The sequence below is a fragment of the Bombina bombina genome, chromosome 5 (genome assembly GCF_027579735.1).
Source record: "Bombina bombina isolate aBomBom1 chromosome 5, aBomBom1.pri, whole genome shotgun sequence".
NCBI lineage: Eukaryota > Metazoa > Chordata > Amphibia > Anura > Bombinatoridae > Bombina > Bombina bombina.
The window spans coordinates 1,029,982,685-1,030,005,128 of record NC_069503.1 but is presented as its reverse complement, the minus strand read 5'-3'; the positions used below and the strand labels follow the sequence as shown (position 1 = coordinate 1,030,005,128).

Sequence of the window (22,444 nt, the reverse complement as noted above, 5' to 3'; positions counted from 1 at the left end):
CTATATCTATATCCTATATCAGTTTCAGTCGGCGTCTCGCAAATGACTACCCTGCAAGCTCCCTCAAAGGAGAGCCTTAGTAGCACCGCACTTTGTCTATTCTCCCAGACCATCTCCATTCTTTTGAACCATCTCCATTCTGCATAGTTCTCCGTATCCGGAGCAGTACCAAAAAAGATTTTTTTACACACACTCGTTACCAACATGGGTAATTTTTTACTACCACAGGTCCACTTTCTATGTGTCTATATCCATTGTATTTAATGTTGTGAATTACAACTCAGTGATTTCTCACCCTCCCACAATAATATTACTATAACTCCCAAAGTCTATAAACAACCTATAAAACATATTATGTTAATATTATAACCAAAATATATATATATATATATATATGTGCTCTATAGGCACATCTGAGTGCCTTCATATATTGTGAGTACCCTGCACTTGTCCTTCTTTCTTTTGATGCTTATGGTTATGGATTCACACATACGGCGCCTCTTTCCTTATTTTTTATCACTGTATATGATATATAATATAGGTAATTAAAACAAAGCTCACCAGTATGCCAACGCGTTTCGGCCTAGACTAGGCCTTTCTCAAGACTATATTCTTATAAATATATATATATATATATATATATATATATGCATGTATATATATATATATATATATATATACACACTGTTATATAAGGATTTCTTTACAACTGCCAGGGTGTAAGGAGCTGTATATACAGTAAAAGATACGAGGCTCAGCACTCACTGGACTTTAAATCAAAAGTGATATTTAATTTTTTTTTGACGCTCCAGAGTACTTGTGCCCTTCTTCAGTGATACTGAAGTTAACGCACATTGGAATAGCGCATCCTCCGAGCTCTGGTTCACTGTTTTGCAAAGCAATTTAAAAACAAAAACAAAACACACATCAAAAATACTTTGAAAAGTACAATGAACTTACACTCATAATAACACCATCTAATAAAAATACTTTTTTAAAAATTGCACAAAAAAGTTAAAAGGGCTCAAAGGTATGAGGTCTCAGGTTTTAGAAAAAAAATGTTTATATGTGCTTACATATTTGTTTATGTATTTATATATGTATATACAGACATATATACACATAAATACATATGTATACATATATAGGCATATAGACATATATATATACAGTATATATATATATATATATATACACAGAGAGTATATCAGTCTGATCCCGCCTATTACGGTCAGTCCAGTGCCGAAAGACCAGGCAATTCCTCTGCGAACAAGCAACACACAGATGATCGTTTCGGCCTTCATTGGGCCTCATCAGTGAGGTGTAGCTATATTCCTCTAAGCACAATGAGCAAGGAGTCCACGTCTGGTTGCCCCTTTTTCCCATAGGGAGACTAAATACATACAGAGAGAAGTGCACTCACAGGAACGAACAACTGGCTCAATAACATTGTTAGCCTGTTCTATGGCAATTTACCACCTGGGTGCAGCTTTTTAGCCCAGTAATGCTTTTCACAGAGTAGAACTTTCCTGTAGTATATCAGTCTGATCCCGCCTATTACGGTCAGTCCAGCGCCAAAATACCAGACAATTCTTCTCTGAACAAGGAACACAGCAACCCCAGATGATCGTTTCGGCCTTCATTGGGCCTCATCAGTGAGGTGTAGCTATATTCCTCTAAGCACACTGAGCAAGGAGTCCACGTCTGGTTGCCCCTTTTTCCCATAGGGAGACTAAATACATACAGAGAGAAGTGCACTCACAGGAATGAACAACTGGCTCAATAACATTGTTAGCCTGTTCTATGGCAATTTACCACCTGGGTGCAGCTTTTTAGCCCAGTGATGCTTTTCACAGAGTAGAACTTTCCTGTAGTATATCAGTTTGATCCCGCCTATTACGGTCAGTCCAGCGCCAAAATACCACGCAATTCCTCTCTGAACAAGGAACACAGCAACCCCAGACGATCATTTTTGCCTTCATTGGGCCTCATCAGTGAGGTGTAGCTATATTCCTCTAAGCACACTGAGCAAGGAGTCCACGTCTCATTGCCCCTTTTTCCCATGGGAGACTAAATACATACAGAGAGAAGTGCACTCACAGGAATGAACAACTGGCTCAATAACATTGTTAGCCTGTTCTATGGCAATTTACCACCTGGGTGCAGCTTTTTAGCCCAGTGATGCTTTTCACAGAGTAGAACTTTCCTGTAGTATATCAGTCTGATCCCGCCTATTATGGTCAGTCCAGTGCCAAAATACAAGGCAATTCCTCTCTGAACAAGGAACACAGCAACCCCAGACGATCATTTCGGCTTTCATTGGGCCTCATCAGTGAGGTGTATCTATATTCCTCTAAGCACACTGAGCAAGGAGTCTACGTCTGGTTGCCCCTTTTTCCCATAGGGAGACTAAATACATACAGAGAGAAGTGCACTCACAGGAACGAAGAACTGGCTCAATAACATTGTTAGCCTGTTCTATGGCAATTTACCACCTGGCTGCAGCTTTTTAGCCCAGTAATGCTTTTCACAGAGTAGAACTTTCCTGTAGTATATCAGTCTGATCCCGCCTATTACGGTCAGTCCAGCGCCAAAAGACCAGGCAATTCCTCTCTGAAAAAAGAACACAGCAACCCCAGACGATCGTTTCAGTCTTCATTGGGCCTCATCAGTGAGGTGTAGCTATATTCCTCTAAGCACACTGAGCAAGGAGTCCGTGTCTGGTTGCCCCTTTTTCCCATAGGGAGACTAAATACATACAGAGAGAAGTGCACTCACAGGAATGAACAACTGGCTCAATAACATTGTTAGTCTGTTCTATGGCGATTTACCACCTGGGTGCAGCTTTTTAGCCCAGTGATGCTTTTCACAGAGTAGAACTTTCCTGTAGTATATCAGTCTGATCCCGCCTATTATGGTCAGTCCAGCGACGAAATACCAGACAATTCCTCTCTGAACAAGGAACACAGCAACCCCAGATGATCGTTTCGGCCTTCATTGGGCCTCATCAGTGAGTTGTAGCTATATTCCTCTAAGCACACTGAGCAAGGAGTCCGTGTCTGGTTGCCCCTTTTTCCCATAGGGAAATATATATATGTGTGCACTGGAGCCCTTTTGCTGTCAATAAGATGAAAAAATGAAGAATCATATTTATGCAATATTCATATTTAAAGGGAAATTAAACACTTTAAGATGGTAATATAAAATTAATGATTGTATATATATATATATATATATATATATATATATATAAAAACTCTGTAATATACTTTCATTATTTATTTTTTCCAATTGTACTATACCGTAATTCCATTCTGAAACTGTGAGCTTTTCAGTTCTTCTTCTATATATATATTTATATGTGTACATATGTATTTATGTGTATATACTGTATATATATTTACAGACATATATACACATACAAACACATAAATACATATTATTATTATTATCGGTTATTTGTAGAGCGTCAACAGATTCTGCAGCGCTATAAACATAGGCAGAGTAGGGATCAAACCGGTAGAGGGCCCTGCCAAGAGTTGCACTTTTGTAGTCAGCTCTTAAGAATGTGATTCTACAAACAGATGGACTCTTAGGTTTACATGCTAATGGGGTTCAAGGAGATAGCAATGAACGAGAGGAACTGGTATAAAGAAAGTTTAGAGTAGATTGTATGCATGCCTGAACAGTAGAGCACTTGAAGCTTTCAAAGCTAGGGGAGAGTCTTGTGGAGCAAGGCAGAGAGTTCCACAAGATGTAAGCCAGTCTGGAGAAGTCCTGTAAATGGGAGTGTGAGGAGGTAACAAGAGAGGAGGAGAATAGGGGGTCATGAGGAGAGTGAAGGGGATGGGAGGGAGATTATCTGGAGACAAGGTCTGAGATATAGGGGGGAGCAGTGCAGTTGAGGGCTTTGTATGTCAGAGTGAGAATTTTTTGTTTAATCTTAGAGGCAAGAGGAAGCCAGTGAAGGGATTGGCAGAGAGGTGCAGCAGATGAAGAGCGACGTGTAAGGAAGATGAGCCTGGCAGAGGCATTCATTATGGATTGTAAAGAAGCTATGCGGCAGCTAGGAAGACCAGAGAGGACAGAGTTGCAGTAATCAAGGCAGGAAAGGATGAGAGAGTGGATTAAAATCTTAGTTGTGTCTTGTGTAAGGAAATGTCTAATTTTAGAGATGTTTTTAAAGTTGAAGCAGCACAATTTAGTCAAGGACTGAATATAAGGAGTGAAAGAAAGATCTGAGTCAAATGTGATCCTAAGACATCTGGCATGCGGGGTAGGTTAATGATAGAGTTCTCGACAGTTACAGAGAGATTTGGGGTGGAAATTTTGGAAGAAGGGAGGAAAATAAGGAGCTCAGGTTTGGAGAGATTTAGCTTGAGGTAGTGAGAGGACATCCAGGAAGATATGTGAGAAAGACAGTTAGTGACACAGGTTAGCAAGGAAGGAGATAGGTCTGGTGCAGAGAAGTAGATTTGGGTGTCGTCGGCATACAAGTGATATTGGAACCTGTGGACTTTATAAGGGAACCTAATGATGACGTGTAGATTGAGAAGAGAAGGGGACCGAGGACAGAGCCTTGTGGTACCCTGACAGAAAGTGGTGATGGGGTAGAGGAAGCCCCGACAAGGCTACACTAAAGTTACAGTTTGACAGGTAGGAATGGAACCATGAGAGGGCTGTGTCACAAAAGATTGGAGGGTTTGGAGCAAAAGAGGGTGGTCAACAGTACCAAAGGCTGTGGACGGATCAAGGAGGATAAGCAGATAAAGGTGGCCTTTGGATTTTGCTGTAAGTAGGTTCGTTGGTAACCTTAACGATTGCTGTCTCTGTGGAGTGATGGGGACAAAATCCAGATTGCAGTGGGTCAAGGAGGGAGTTTAATGTAAGGAAATAGGATAGGCGTGTGCGTATACTAGCTTTTCGAGAAGCTTTGAAGCAAGATGGAGTAGAGAAATAGGGCAGTAGTTGGATGGGAAGGTTGGATCAAGAGAAGGTTTTTTGAGGATAGGTGTGACCAGTGCATATTTTAGAGATGAGGGAAATATACCGGTGCTGAGGGAGAGGTTTAAAATGTGTGTGAGTATAGGGGTAATGGTAGAAGAGAGGGAGGGAGTAGCTGTGAGGGGATAGGGTCAAGATGACAGGTAGTGAGGTGAGAGCGCAGAAACTTCTTCCTCAGTAACAGGTGAGAAAGAGCTAAGTTTATGGATATATGGGTTGTGGTTGATTATGAGCGTTTGAGGGAGTGAGAGAATGCAAATATGTTGAGAGCTTATTTAGTTTCTGATGGAGTTGATTTTGTTATTGATGTGGTTGGCAAAGTCTTGAGCTGACAGAAAAGTTGTATTAGGGGTGGTGGTGGGCGGGGAAGAGTATTGAAAGTGGAGAACAGACATTTTGGGTTTGAAGAAAGAGTAGAGATAAGAGTAGAGAAGTAATGTTGCTTATAGAGATTAAGGGCAGAATAGTAGGAGTTCAAGATGAATTTGTAATCAAGAAAATCAGCTGAACTTCGAGATTTTCTCCAGTGCCACTCAGCAGTATGGAACATCTGCGTAGGTACCGTCTTAGAGTAGTATGCAAGGGCTGAGGATGAGTGTGTGATTTCTGAGCTATGGTAAGAGGGGCCAGATTATCAAGGATGGATGTAAGGGTGGAATTATAGTGACATATAGATTGGTCAGGGCAGGAAAAGGAGGATATGGATGAGAGGAGAGGTTCAAGGCCATTAGCAAGCTGTTGATGATCTAATGACATAATGCTTCTGTGAAGTTTGGTGTGAGGAGTAGAAGGAGGGATAGTTGTAGTGAGAGATGATATGTTGCAAGTAAGGAGATGGTGGTCACAAAGAGGAAAAGGGGAGTTTGGGAAGTTTGAAATAGTGCATCAATAGCTAAAGATCAGGTCAAGGGAGTGACCATCTTTGTGAGTGGGAGAATTAGTCCATTGTGACAGACCGAAAGAGGAAGTAAGTTGCAGAAGTTGTCTTGCAGAGGAGGCAGTGGGATTGTCAAGAGGGATGTTGAAGTCGCCAAAAAAGAGGGCAGGGGTGTCTGAGGAAAGGAAATAAGGTAGTCAGGCAGCCAAGTGATCTAGAAATTGAGTTGAGGAGCCAGGGGGTCGGTATATGACTGCAACACGTATAGGCAGGGGTAAGAATAAGGGAATCATGTGGGTTTCGAATGAGGAAAATGTGAGGGAAGAGATGGGATGTATTTGTTGAAAGGTGCAATTAGAGGAAAGTAAAATTCCTACACCACTTCCTTGTCTATTACCAGACCTAGGAGTGTGGCTGAAGTGTAGACCCCCATGTGACAGAGCAGCAGTGGATGCTGTGTCTAGGGGAGAGAGCCAGGTTTCTGTTAGGGCCAGAAGGTTGAGGGAGCGGGAGATAAAGAGGTCATGTATAGAAGTGAGCTTGTTGCAAACAGAGTGAGAGTTCCAGAGCGCACAAGTGAAAGGGGTAGTGGCTTTAGGTGCGAGAGGAATGTGAGTAAGGTTAGAAGAGTTTTGCTTTCTGAGTCTATGGAACGGTACACATGGATGTGCACAGCTAGGAAGTTGTTGGGGACCAGGATTAGAGGAGATGTCACCAGCCATTAGTATAAGCAAGAGGGAGAGTGACATGAGATGAGATACAGATTTGCAGTAATGAGACTGTTTTTGAGGCAAGGTGCAGGGGGGAGAGAGTATGGTTAGGAATAGGTAAAGTTCATGAGTACAAAAGTAAGGTGAGTTTAAGAGAGATGGGCTAATGAATAGTGCAGGTGGAGAGGGAGAAGGAGTAATTGAATAATGTAGTTTGTTATAGAGACAAGAGGTAGCAAATATACACATACTGTATATAGACATATTGCAGTTAAGTAGATGAAAACATGTAAAATCATATTTATGCAATATTCATAATTTATAAAGTATCATACTGTGTATTTACTGCAAATATTTCACATTCCAATGTTCTGCACATTGCAGATTATGTTCTATGTATTTCTAAATATGTATTCCTATAAATATCTGTATATATCTATACCTGTATATATATATATATATATATATATATATATATAGGTATAGATATACTGTATATATAGTACCAAAAAAAAATCAGAATATGCGATCATGTTTACGAGCGTGTAGGGTGTTTTTTCCCACTTTTTTTGCTCCATTTACTTCTATTGGGGAATAGGTTATCGCGTGCACGATATTCTAAGTTCTGCTTCTTACGACCAACAGGTTAGCTGTTTTACAGAGGAAAAATGTTGATCAGCTCCAAACTACTAAGATATAATGAACATAATTAGCATTATGAGTCAATACACTAGCACAGTATTCTAAATTAATTTCAAGTTATCAATGCATTAGGCAAAAAACTAGACTCTATACTTAAAGCCCTTAGATATATTGTTATGATAAAGATGTGAACAAAAAGACTGCAGGACTGACCAGTAACTATAAATAACTAGTCACCAATGCTTATATCTCAAGATAACATATCAAAGTAGCAATTTCAAAATTACAATAATGAAACACAAAATTATTCCTGTAGATACATGTGAGAAAAGTTAATTGCAGATTAACTAAGATAATAGACTCAGTATGTGTAAGCTATTATGATACTGGTGTCCAATCACAAAAAAGATCATGGTTCATTTGGACACCCTCTATTACATTTCATAACATTTCTATTGTCATATTGGGAGCAAACTGAAAAAGGCACTATATCATATCTGTATGTGCCTGATAATAGATGCACCTGAGAAACAAACTCAAAAAATCCTAGATAATTTGGGCGAGAAGCATCATTACAAACCGCTGAGAAAACATATTTTTTTTTAATTGTGTAGCTTAACAATCCATTGAAAATACATATGCATGATATACCTCAAACTATTGTAAGTTTAATGGGTTCTAAATGTCCAAGATAAAATCCAACTAGATTCTTTGGGGATGGTACCTGATCAATGATCAGAAAGTATCAGAAAGTCGGAGATCCTCTTTCTTGTGTTGGCAATGTGCCAGTTTTAAAAGTTCTCCTTATGGTGAACATATGGTTTATTCTATGGGGTAGATTTAACAAGGGCAGAATGGCCCTTGTTCTCCTTGTTACCACACAAGCCTTCAGGCTTGCCGGAAACAACTGCTCCATAACTTGTCAGCTGCCTCTGAGGCTGTGGTCTTCAATCCGCCTGATCCTATACGATCGGGCTGATTGACACCCCCTGCTAGATTGGCCGCGAATCTGCAGGGGGCGGCATTGTTCAAGCAGTTCTTGTGAACTGCTTGCGTAATGATAAATGCAGACAATGTATGCTGTCGGCATTCAGTGATGTCTGTCAGAAATTATATGCTACAGCGTATCATGTCGGGCCGACATTGGTAAATCTACCCCTATATGTCCTCTGGTTGTCAGAAGTCTTACCTACAAAAAAATACAGACCGGCAAATGAACATACTCCAAATGTCCAAGCAGACCAGTGAACCTCCAAGCTCTTTTAGGTCAGAAAAAAAAAGTTTATTCAATGGAGAACATAGATTTTTATTTTTTATTTTAAAAGATCAACAACATAATAGCAGTCATACGCATTTCGGCAATATATCCCTTATTCATAGATGTATTAGCTCAATGAAAAGTGGGTGTTTATATAGTAAATTTTCAGCAGCCAATTGCTGATTGCTGAGGATCTTAAAGGTACAGACACATTTCACACTGTTGGTTACATTGTACATTTAAAATATAAGCTCTGCAAAGGAAATAATGTCTGCATTTGTTTGGATCTGTTAGTATAAAAGATACTCTTCCATAGAATCATAAATACCATAATTCAATAAATTGGTATAAAAATCTTATTTCTACTAAATCAGAATTCCCATATGTTTACTAAAAAATACTCATCCTATGTAGGCTTAGGCAAAATCGATTAAACTAACTTATTATCTCTTTACATGCGATTCAAAAGAGTACTAGTAATCTATCTGCAACAAAGCAACATAATAAAAACATTTAACCAGATTACATGTTTTTTTGTAGCTCAATGGTATCTAACATTCAAACTACAAAATGTAGCTTGGTGCACAGTTAGAGAACTAATCTTGTTTCCAAAAATTGATGATATCACCCTCAGTATTGAAACCATGAGGTCTCCTGGTCTTTAACTGAAATACCTAGAAGGCCTCCCTATAAAGGAGTTTGGTGGTTCTGTCCCCTCCTCTCGAGGGGCCTTAAACCCACTCAATAACCTGCCATATAAAATGGGTAAAATCCTGATTGTGTTTCAAAATAAAGTGTTTAGCCAGATCTGAACATTCTGCACCTTGGTCTATGTCATTTAAGTGTTCCCTAATTCATATACGGACCTCCCTAGTAGTGCAACCTACATACTGTTACTCACACAAGGAGCATTCAACCAAAGCCACCACAAAAGCAGTGCAGCGGTTAGTACAACATGTTAAATCATAGACCTTTTGTGTAGTTCTAGATTGGAAGTTCCTGGTTACCCATGCATGACTACAAGCTATATATTTAGTAAAGTGACATTTATATAGACCCTTAGGGGCCTATCTATCAAGCTCCGCACAGAGCTTGAGGGCCTGTGTTTCACCAGTTATGAAGTAGCGGTCTAAAGACCGCTGCTCCATAACCCTGTCCGCCTGCTCTGATGAGGCGGACAGGAATTGTCGGAATTCAACCCGATCGTACTCGACTTGACACCTCCAGCCGATTGGCCACAAGTCTGCAGGGGGCGGCGTTGCACCAGCAGCTCACAAGAGCTGCTGGCACAATGCTGAATACGGAGAGCGTATTGCTCTCCGCATTCAGTGATGTCTGTCAGACCTGATCTGCACTGTCGGATCAGGTCCAAAAGACATTTCATAAATAGGCCTCTTAATATCAATCCAACTCCAACTGCTTGTTCTAAGTTTTTTAATCTTAAGCATGCTGGGTGACAGAATATTAACCAAGGTACAACCTTGCCTGAATACAAAATTACAACCACCAGAAACAAAATCCTTTAGACTATCCTCTGCTGTTAATATTGGCAAATGCTTACCTATAATAGTACATATATCCTGAAAATGTATCTAGTAATATATACAGGTTCAGATGTGTCAAAATTAATATTTCTATTACTAGACTGTAGCATGTAACAATAAAGTCTTCTGAGAATATCCTCTTTCAAACAATTGTGATTTAAAAATATCACCCTCTCACAGGAAATCATATGAACAATTATGCTTTATATGTATAAACTGGCCTTTCGCCACTCCAAAACCTGTATGCTTTGGGTGGTTACTATTGGCATGTAATTGGCATGTAATAAAGAATTAGATGTAATGTGTTTTCTATATAGGGTCATATCAACCTTATGTGATGTTGAATTACCAATTAATGTAACATACAGATAAGGAATACTAGTATGTTCAAACGAATAAGTGAATTGTAAATTGACCTGATTGTTATTAAGATAACCAATAAATGCATGTATATCTTCTTCAAAACCTGTCCATACAAAGAGTAAGTCATCGATGTATCTCTTATATTCTCTAATTAAACTCCTGTAAGGGTTTCAATTTGCAAAGACCACCAACCCATAAAGATGTTGGCATAAGTTGGGGTGAATTTTGGCAAACAAGCATGGGATTTTTTGCGTGCACCACACATAGGGCCAGATTAAAAGTGGATTGCTAATTAAGACTACCACTCAAGAGTTTTCTTTTTGCACTCATCGGTTTGTGTTTGTATTATGAGTTGAAAGTAAACTGTTTTTAGTTGTGCGCTAACCCGATGAGTGCAAAAAGACAAATTCACGTATTCCCCACAGAGGTCAATGGAGCAAAAAAAGTGGAAAAAAACTAACACCCGGATCTTGCGGAAACCCAATTGCATATTCTCATGTGCGCTAACCCGACATGAAAATATGAATATTTCACATTCCAATGTTCTTCACATAAAAGAATATGTTCTATATATTCATAAATAATTACTTCAACATATATCTGAAAGTATAATGCTACACCATATATATCTGTATCTATAAATATAAATGATTATATATAGGTATAGATATATACAGATATATATAGGAATATCTATTTATAAATACTTAAAACATATTCTGCTAAGTGCAGAACATTGGAATGTGAAATATGTACAGTAAATAAACAGTTTAACACTTTTCATCTACTAAAGTGCTCCACTGCACTTATGTAAACACACACATATATATGGCACCCAGGGCTGAGCATGTTGCAGGGTCATGGGATGTGTACCCGGTCCGGTATGAGAGCGCAGTTCCCTTCCGTGTTTTGTATGTGTCTAGGGTGATTACATATTCCTGTGCACCCTTCCCTTGTTTTCAGTTTGTTTGGATTTGAAAGTTTGCATTGTGTGGCTGTTTTAGGGTCTCAGGTATTGGAAAGGACCTTGACGTGGTACCTGAGCTTGTCCCATTTGGCCAGATGCGGTGACTAACCTTTCCATTTTTGCTTTTAAATCTTAGCTGAGAGCTTGTAAGTGAGTGCTGGGTTTTCTCTGTGTGTTGTATTAATTTGCTTTGTAATTTTCCCTATGGTTCTTGCACCCAGACCTGTCTGGGGTTAACTGCTTGTGGCTCTGGGGACAGCACAGCTTCCTGTGAGTGCCAGTGGCACCCAGGGCTGAGCATGTTGCAGGGTCATGGGATGTGTACCCGGTCCGGTATGAGAGTGCAGTTCCCTTCCGTGTTTTGTATATATCTAGGGTGATTACATATTCCTGTGCACCCTTCCCTTGTTTTCAGTTTGTTTGGATTTGAAAGCTTGCATTGTGTGGCTGTTTTAGGGTCTCAGGTATTGGAAAGGACCTTGACGTGGTACCTGAGTTTGTCCCATTTGGCCAGATGTGGTGACAAACCTTTCCATTTTTGCTTTTAAATCTTAGCTGAGAGCTTGTAAGTGAGTGCTGGGTTTTCTCTGTGTGTTGTATTAATTTGCTTTGTAATTTTCCCTATGGTTCTTGCACCCAGACCTGTCTGGGGTTAACTGCTTGTGGCTCTGGGGACGGCACAGCTTCCTGTGAGTGCCAGTGGCACCCAGGGCTGAGCATGTTGCAGGGTCATGGGATGTGTACCCGGTCCGGTATGAGAGTGCAGTTCCCTTCCGTGTTTTGTATATGTCTAGGGTGGTTACTTATTCCTGCGCACCCTTCCCTTGTTTTCAGTTTGTTTGGATTTGAAAGCTTGCATTGTGTGGCTGTTTTAGGGTCTCAGGTATTGGAAAGGACCTTGACGTGGTACCTGAGCTTGTCCCATTTGGCCAGATGTGGTGACTAACCTTTCCATTTTTGCTTTTAAATCTTAGCTGAGAGCTTGTAAGTGAGTGCTGGGTTTTCTCTGTATATATATATGTGTGTGTATGTATGTGTTTATATGTGTATATATGTCTATAAATACATATATACACATATTAATACACATATATATATATATATATATATACACATATAGACATATAGACATATATATATATATATATATATATATATTTACATATATACACACATATGCATCTTTAGAGATGCATATGTATGTATCTCAATAATACATGTGTCTCATATCTTTGAGTCCTGATAACATTTGTGTGCAATATGTTTTATAATTTCTATTAGATCGTGTTATAAGTGTACTTTGTAATGTATTTTTGATGTGTTTTGTGCAACTTTTTATTTTCTCGAAACAGTTAACCAGAGCTCTGAGGTCACGGGAATCCTTCTAGTGTAAATAGCGATTGTTCGCAAGCGATTACGTTTACTTTCAACTCATAATAACAGCTTTAAGCCCGAAAAGCACAAACACCTGCGATAAACCCCTTATAGCTTTTGCACAAATGTTTGCACTTCACTCATAATCTGACCCATAGTGTTTGACATGAAATTTTTTATTGGTATGAAGGTGGTTAAAATATTTCCCAGAATAAGACTTTTTTTATGTCATGCAACTTAGACAATGGTACCAGGTTTAACACTAGGTAACAAAATTTGTTTCACAAAGAAATGAAGAGTATCCATTTACATCAATATGTGGCATAACGATCAATCAAATTGACAATTCCGATGTGCATGACTATTTTTCTGTAGTAGTAAAGTCAAATCTAACTGAATGATGTGACAACTATTTCTTTGTGCATTGTCAAGTATTCCAAGGCATCATACAATGTGATAACACATATAAGACCATCTGCTGATTCATTGATCACCTTAAGATCCCTTAAGGATCACAAAGACATCAAATATATTTGCGTGATATCCACTCTGCATAAATGTATTGTATATAATTTTATTTTTATTTTTTTTAATTTGTTGGCTCACTATCATTACTTACGGATTAGCCATTTAAAATGTGATAGTTATACTTTACTGGTGGTGAAGGGTAGATAACTTATAGCATGCAGCATTAGTTTTAGTCAGAGGGCTACTGAAAAATTATAGTTACTCTGCTATCTTTCCTAGACATCCTTGTATCTTAAAACCTCATTATAGGCATTATCATATCAGTTTTTAAATATGTGGATGCATAAAATTAATGTTCTCAAAAAACTGAATTGAAAGATGAGCATAAGATGGGGCCATACCGAGGACCCCATCTCAGGAAACGAGTAGTTACTTTTGTATTTTAAATAGCTGCACAATTAAAGGGTTATAATTCAGAAAAAGGATACAATTTAAAAACAACTTTCAAGTTTACTACTATTATCAAATATGCTTCATTATCTTGCTTTCTTTTGTTAACCCCTTAACGACCAGCGTCATACAATGTATGCGACTAGACTTTCTATGGGCGTTGCCTTATTTAAAAACGTGGACTCGCCGCCAGCAGGAGTACTGGGTACAATGTGGTCTCTAAGGAGTTAAAGGGCCATCAAATACAGTAGAATTGCATAATCAACAAGTATATAATAAAATATAATTCTATAGCATTTACTCAGAATTCAAATGAGCAGTAGATTTTTTTTTGACAAATTTCCAAATTTACTTCATTTTGCCAGCGCCCCTGTATCATGTGACATTCATTAGCCAATCACAGACTCATATTTTTACACTGTGAATTATTGCACAATGTCAGTAGTAGCTGGTGTTGCAGAAAGTGTGCATATAAAAAGACTGTGCTCAATTTGATAGTGGAAGTAAATTGGAAAGTTTCTGAAAACTGCATGCTCTATCTGAATCCTGAAATTTTTATTTTTACTTTAGTGCCAATTTAAAGGAGCAGCAATGCCCAACTGAGAGCTAGCAGGACACATTTGGTGAGCTAATGACAAAAGGCATAAATGTGCAGCCACCAATCATCTGCTAGCTCCTGGTAGTAAATTGCTGCTTCTGAGCCTATCTCAGTATGTTTTTCAACAAAAAATACTAAGAGAATTAAGCACATTTTATAACAGAAGTAAATTGGAAAGTTGTTTAAAATTGTATGCACTGTCTGAACATTTAGTTTTCACTTTACTGTCCCTGTAAGTCACTTGGAGGACCCAAATGAGGATATGCTTAATCACTTATGTAATATGGATTCTTGATGCGTGCAATTAATAGTTTTATATAGTTTTGAGTAATTTTATAATTAACATTTTAAAACTGATAAACAGTTGCAGTCATTGCAAATTCAAACTAACAGTCTTATTAACATATTTTAATTATGAGCACGCTTCTTTAGAAATGGCCCAAAATCAGTTTTCAGGAGGTCAAAGATCTGATGTACAGTAATGCCATTATTAAGTTCTGTCAGTGAAAAGTATTGGTGGAGTTTACACAGAGCAAAGCAACTTCAAGACGGTACAATAAGCAGGTTTTCAAACGGATCTTATATTGAAAATGTTTATAATAGTACTTTGGATAGTTATTCCAAAGGTCTTTAATAGCCCTTTGATGGGAGTTCAGGAGAATCTCCGAGTTCCATATAATAAAAGGGACATAATACTCATATGCTAAATCACTTGAAACTGATGCAGTATAACTGTAAAAAGCTGACAGGAAAATATCACCTGAGCATCTCTATGTAAAAAAGAAAGATATTTTACCTCATAATCTCCTCAGCTCAGCAGAGTTAGTTCTGTGTAAAAAGTTTTACTCAGCTGCTCCCAGCTGCAGGTAAAAAAAATAAAAAAAATGAAGAAATGAACAGCAGCCAATCAGCATCAGCAGTGCTGAGGTCATGAACTATTTTACTGTGATCTCATGAGATTTGACTTAACTCTCATGAGATTTCATTGTAAACTTCCCTAAACTGAATAGGGAAATAACATGAGAGTTCAGCTGTCCCAGGACAGACATACTGATTTGTTGCTTAGAAGTCCTTTACAATGGGATGTGGCTACTGAGGAACTTTTGAGGTAAAATATCTTCCTTTTTTACATAGAGATGTTCAGGTGATATTTTCTAGTCAGCTTTTTACAGCTATGCTGCATCACTTTCAAGTGTTTAAACATTTGGGTATTATGGCCCTTTAAGTATACATGTACAGTGTTTGTAGAATTGTAAGATAATATATAAATACTAATAATAAACTGTTTTCTTGTATTGCAGGTTTAAAGTCTTTGGGGATGACTATTGCTCAGTGCTATGAAGAAGTTGGATTGTTGCTTCTATTTCTCTCAGTTGGGATTTCTATATTCTCAGCTCTAGAATATGCTGTTGAGCACAATGCCCCTGACACAACATTTACAAGTGTACCATGTGCCTGGTGGTGGGCTACAACCTCTATGACGACAGTCGGATATGGCGATATTAGACCTGATACCACATCTGGGAAAATTGTGGCCTTTTTATGCATTTTGTCTGGAATATTAGTCTTGGCCCTGCCTATTGCCATCATTAATGATCGTTTTGCAGCTTGCTATTTTACATTGAAAATGAAGGAAGCGGCTTTACGTCAGCGGGAAGCTTTGAAAAAACTCATGAAAAATACAACAGAGTGCGAAGTCAATATTAACTTAAGAGACATCTATGCTAAAAGTATCATGGAAATGTTACGACTAAAAAGCAGAGAGAGAGCAAGTACAAGAAGCAGTGGTGGAGATGATTTTTGGTGATTTGTACAATATTTTTCTAATGCTTTAAACATTGTATCCATACCAGTATTCCTGAACTCACCTTTTAGGCATTAAAATTGTTTGAGTGATATCAGCTTTACTCTATAATGACTAAGGGCTAGATTACAAGTGGAGTAAAAATATTAATGCTATTTTGCGTTAACAATTCGGAATCAATAGTGCTTCTATTTTCATGCTCATATTATTATAATTACAATATCTAAGTTATTTTTTTATTGCCCAAGCGATAGTTTATGGACAGTGTGGTTGCATTAAAACCCTCACATAATAGAGCTCTAAGGGGGTGTGCAGTAATGTTTATGTAGTATACCACTCGAGCACTAAGCCGATAGTGTGCTACGCCAAGGGTGCGCTAAGCAGAGGGTGCAGAAGTAAAGTTTTTCATCTAGTTCTGTGCTATACTATTAACAATTATGGTTTTACGTCAGGTCTTTAAAAAGCACTAGCTTTTACAGCTGTATTTTGGATTACGCTCAAGCACAATGTTTAAGTCATCACTTGTAATATGAGCACACAGTGCACTAATATTGCTTCCTGCAGTACTCATTAAAATATTTTGCATTCTAAAAAGTTTCAGCCATGTTAAAATTATGTGGTTTAAATTTTTAACCAGATTGTGCGTTATTCTTAGTGTAAGCGCTTCCTGCGCTACCAATTGCACTACACTTGTAGTCTAGCCTTAAATTATATTTTGCACAGGTACTTAAAGCTGCTTTCTGTTTCCAAAAATAGAACATCTTGTAGCATATGTTATGTTTATGTGTTTATTATATGTTTTCCTCTGTGTTATCGAACCTTTACCTCTTCATATTGATATATTATATTCGTAATGCCACCAACCAAAGCATTCATTTCACTCCAATTCTTTCCCTGCCATAATGTTCTACAAAACATTGGCAGCAAAGACATTAAAGTGTATATATTATGCTTCATTATATATATAGTGAAAAAAAGTAAAGAAAATGAAATAGACCATTTTGTACAATAAACTATTATAAAAAGATATGAGTAGATCTCTTCAGACTCTTAAGAACACAGCAGTTCATGAGGTTTATCTTAAATAAGAGACAGCTTATATAATTACAAGAAAACTGTGTAGAGACTTTACAGATCAATAAAGTAGATGAAAATAATCTCATGAGAATTTGAGTGGATTCTAACATTGGAGAGAAAGTGTCTTGCTTCATTTACATAATCCTATTTTTATTTTTTAACCCTATGAGCCATATAATTGGAAAACTAGAATTTCTGTACTGTTGAATGAGATTTCAATCAAGTGCTTTATATCCAATAATACATCTTCTGACTTTAAAATAAGCTTTGGAGAAAAGGAAGATGCTCAAAGTTGTGTCAATGTTTTTAGTAACAGACATAGAATATGCACCTTAGCTACTAAAATTCCCATTTTCTTTTCTTGATTTGTCTTACTGAAAATATAATAGAATAAAATATGTTTACTAAATAATATTACAACAGTGCAATAATAATGAAACATTTAATAGACAACTGAAAAAGAGAAAAAATGAAAACAGGGGTAGATTTATCATAGTGCGAGCGGACATGATATGATGTAGCGTATCATGTCCGCTGCACATCGATAAATGCTGACAGCATATGCTGTTGGCATTTATCATTGCACCAGCAGTTCTTGTGAACTGTTGGTGCAATGCCGCCCCCTGCAGATTTGCGCTACCAGGGGCTGTCAATCAACCCGATCGTATTCGATTGAGTTGATTTCTGTCCGTGGCCTCAGAGCACAAGGACAAGTTATGAAGCAGCGGTCTTTAGACCGCTGCTTCATAACTACTGTTTCCGGCGAGCCTGAAGGCTCGCACGGAAACAGGGGCATCAAGCTCCATACGGAACTTGATAAATCGTCCCCTATGTCTCAAAAATCTCTTTTTTTCAGAGGAAGTTACCATTAGAACACTTATATTTCGAATAGAAAATAGTTTATTATTTTACCTTCTCTACCGACTAACACATTGTAAACTTGTAAAGATAGATGTTTCTAAATGTTCTTTTCCAATCTTGAAGCTTGGAACCCTTACTGTATTTGGCTCTAACTCATTGGGTTTTATTTTTTATAAAAGGGGATTTTATACTAAAGCATTCTGGAGTAATTTTATATACCGGTTTGTTTAAAAGCCATTTTTTATATGAGAAAATATATTATAATTAAAGTAAATGCACAGAAAATATTATAATAGCAATTTTAAAGATCTTCATTGTGATAAAGATAAAAACAGAGTTTGCACAAAATACTGATATTTGAATTAAAAATACAAGTAGGAGACATACAGTTATTTTTATGTAATAATAGATGAAAATAAAATCCTTTATTAGGTTTGTATATACAAAGCATCTGGGAGATGAAAATCTAAATTTAACTTTCATTATATATATGGCACACAATTAAAATCATTCAAATTTAAATTTTACATTTTACCTTTTTGTATCCTCTGATAATTAAATGTAGCAGTTTTCCATAATTGCATAGCTAGGTATGCTCAGGGGTGTGCATGTGTATTGTGCACTGTATTGCTTAATGTTATACATACAATGCTCTATTTCTTAATCTACATATATAGCTTTGGCACTCTTACAGTACAAGCTTGGTTATGCAAGTCTGAAATAGTGAGCTAAAAAGCAGCAGTTGTCACTCTCTAACAATCAGCGATCTGGCTTCATATGGTAAGGGAGCTTGGCGGGGATTAAACACATAGCATTACAGGGTCACTAGTCTTAGACATTGTTTTTAATTATAATGACTTAAAATATACCAGATTGTGCATTATTGTTTGCTCGCTTGCAGAAAGGATAACACAGTTGTTTTCCTCCTGTAATCCACTTGTAATTAGATAGATAGATAAATAGATAGATAGATGATAGATAGATAAATAGATAGATAGATAAATAGATAGAAAGATAGATAGATGATATTTAGATAGATAGATAGATAGATAGATAGATAGATAGAGTGCATATTTTTTTAGTAAAGTATTTTTAAATGTATCACCATGCTTTTGCCACACTGTCTTAAACAATACGGGATTATAGTATCACAGTTCTGAAAGCATTATTGTATTAAAGTGAAATAAGTCAATCCTAGTGTTTTTGAAACGCTAGGATTGATTATTCAAACAACTAATTGGGACTTTCATTCATGAAGTTTGCAGAAAGCTCCTTTATTTGTTTCAAGAGATCGCCGTTCTGAGCTGCTAAGGAAGCCCATGGCAGATCAGTTTGGATTGAAAGGTGAGGTTTTGACCTCTTAGCCAATAGCTGTGTGGTAAATCCGGCTTGGCGCTCATGGAATACGGATTTCCTGCACGCTATTTGCCAAGAGGTGAAAACGTCACCTCTTAGCAAAATAAATTTGCCAGAGCAGCTAAGAACGGCGATCATTTGAAACAAATAAAGGAGCTTTCTGCATGAAGTATGTTTCATAAATGCTAGGATTGACTTTCACTTTAACTTTACTTATTTTCGAAACATTTTCACTTTGTTTCATGTCTGCAAAATGCTGAATCTTTCGTGACATTTATTATTGCAGTTCTGTATGCGAAAAACAGATGTGTTTCTTCCCAACAAAATGAGCCCATGAAAGTAAGAGAATTAAATCATATTAACAGAATGTAAGAAGAAAACAAAAAAATAAGTCAAGCACTACTCCTTCTGAAAAATTGTATCTTAATTGTGCCTCAAAATAACATCTGCTCTCCTTCCACAACAATATATAATCCAATTATTATCCTTACTCAACTTTAGTCGCAAATTTAATTTCAGCAAAACCATTTCACAGATAAAACAGTTCATTCATTCATTCATTCATTCATTCATTCAGGTCCATTGTTTTGATCAGAGCTTTTGCTTTATTTTTATTTATTTATTTCTGAATGTTATTAGAATAAAATCCAATTCAAGAAATGTTGATTTTTTTCTGATCTTAACCTTTTTTGTAATTAATAAATTGGTTATTTCATGAGATGATTTATTGCGGACCTTTAAATTCTGCATTTGCAGAGATAAAGGTTACAAGAAGTACTTGCAATAGATTTTTGATTAATCATAGAAAAAAAGAAGTCTGCTTCTAAAGTAAATAGATTTTGTCTTAAAAAAATATAAGTTTTGTACAAGAAGCATCATAAATAAAGTGTGAATAAAACATATTCTGTTTACTCAGTGTTTTATTTCAAACTTTTCCTTAACAATACAATAGATGGACAAAACACAAACTTAAAGGAGCATTTAGCTATCCCGCCCAAGTGCAGTGGAGGCTACTCCATTGGAGCACACTCGCACGTGCCCCCCGCAGCCCAGAAGAAAGAAAAAAAACCCCAGAAAAAAATATATAATTTTTCAATAGCCCCCTATTGAAAAAAATTATATATTTTTTTACCCCCAGAATAAAAAAATAAATTTGTTTCAATGTTTTTTTAATACAATTTTTATTATTTATGCCCTGCCTGGCCCCTGTACTGTTTGAACATACACACACAGTGTCACAGCCACTGTAGTACTATCTAATAGTTGGTCCCTAGGGCCTAAGCGCACGTGCGATAGAGAATCTATGGCACTGTGTCTGTGCACATGCTAAATTTGGCTGCTGCGCAGCTCCCAGCCTCCTCATCCCCATAGACGGCTGATCGCACACTTCAGCCTGTGCGAGGGGTGGGAGGTGTTAAGAGCGAGCCCAGGCAGCAGCCAGTGACACAGGAGAAGAGCCGAGTCTGAGCGTCATCACTAACAGTCACGTGATGATGCTTGAGACGCTCCTCCCAGGTTCCAGTGGGTCAATCCTTGTATGGAGATGGGGTCATCCGAGGTGCTGCCCGGGTAGAAACAAAAACACATGTTGAGCCCAACCAGGGCCACGTGCTACTGCGACGCCGACACCTACTGTCATCGGAGTGGTGAGTTTGGTGACTGCTAAGACTAGCTACCAGGGACAGTGCGGCGGCAGGTCTTTAAATGTATTAAGACCTTTTGTGGAATATTACTTCTAATATTTATTTGCCTAAATAGGATGTGTGGTACAGTTTAGGACCAATGACATTGACATGTTGCAGGTTTGAGTGCTGTGGTAGTCACGGGTTTTATTAGGATGCATCAGTTACCCCCATTTTTTCTTAGGGATATTTTACCATGTATGATTGAAGAATAGCATTTTGTTTGGTTAGTTCTGTAATAAAAAATATGATTGTGTATTTAATCTAAGTCATCCAGCAAATTTGTGGGTAATGCATGCATTAGTATTAAGAAAGCATATACAAACATGTTCGGTATGGATTTAAGGGCATAGTTCATTTTTATTCTACCTAAAATGAGCTGAGAAACAAGTGTGCTCCAAAATATAACTAAAGAGCACTGATCATTGAAGCCAATTACTGGGCATTCTCCGTGATAAAAAGCTGTTTGTGGAATGTTATTTTCCCTAAAATGAGTACCTTTAGGAGATATATTCTTTTTAAGGATAAACTGGATATGAGTTTTGTTAAGCCCTAACAACAAAAATGTAGCATTTTTTTTCACATTTAGTCATGAAAATGCTATGATTGTGCATCTGTTAGCACTCTACAAATAACTAATAATAATAATGCCTATGTTATACTACAGTATCTATTTACTATACTAACCATGGGATTAATAAATCATATACACGTTTGGTACCTGTGTGCTAAGGAGTCATAGGGTAGTCTTATTTTCCATTTTTATTCTTTCTCCTTACTGCTATGTCAACAATACACATAAAAACATTCTGTTAAAATATAAAGAATACAAGAATACCTATATTGAAATGTGTTTCCTGGATAGATTTTTAGAAGGTTTTAGAAAACATGTTTTTTTGTGAGATTATGATTTTCAATAAAGAATATCAAGAGAATTAAGTTAATTTAATAATAGAAATAAATTCAAAAGTCTAATAAAATTGTATGCTCTTTCTGAATAATTTAAATTTTGACTTTCATATCTCTTTAATCCTGGTAAAAGGTACTACTGAGAAGGAGATGACTGCTGATTGGGTATGTGCATATGCTTTTAACTAGCTCACCAGCTGTGTCCTGCTCAAGAATTAAGTGCATCTATGTGTTTAACTTACTTAAGGGGTTTAAACACTAATACTAATGGGAAAATAACATGCTCTAAAACACTTAGTTTATTTTTGCATTAGAATGCCCCTTTAACATAAGTTTACTATTATAGGTATTGATTAGCAACTGTGTTAGTCCTCCTTAAAGGGATAGTTTATTCAAAAATAAACTTTCATGATTCAGATAGAGCATACCATTTTAAACAACTTTCTAATTTACTTCTATTATCTAATTTGCTTCATTCTCTTGATATTCTTTCCTGAAAA

The 22,444-nt window shown here is 37.1% G+C and overlaps 1 protein-coding gene across 1 annotated transcript in view; it reads left to right on the top strand.

Moving 5' to 3' along the window:
- KCNV1 (potassium voltage-gated channel modifier subfamily V member 1) overlaps positions 1-16,062 on the top strand; it is a 53,980-nt gene extending 37,918 nt beyond the window's left edge. The window contains exon 2 of the mRNA XM_053715930.1: positions 15,557-16,062. Coding sequence (XP_053571905.1) covers positions 15,557-16,062 — 506 coding nt within the window. The remainder of the gene's footprint in view (positions 1-15,556) is intronic.
- The last annotated feature ends 6,382 nt before the right edge of the window (positions 16,063-22,444 follow it).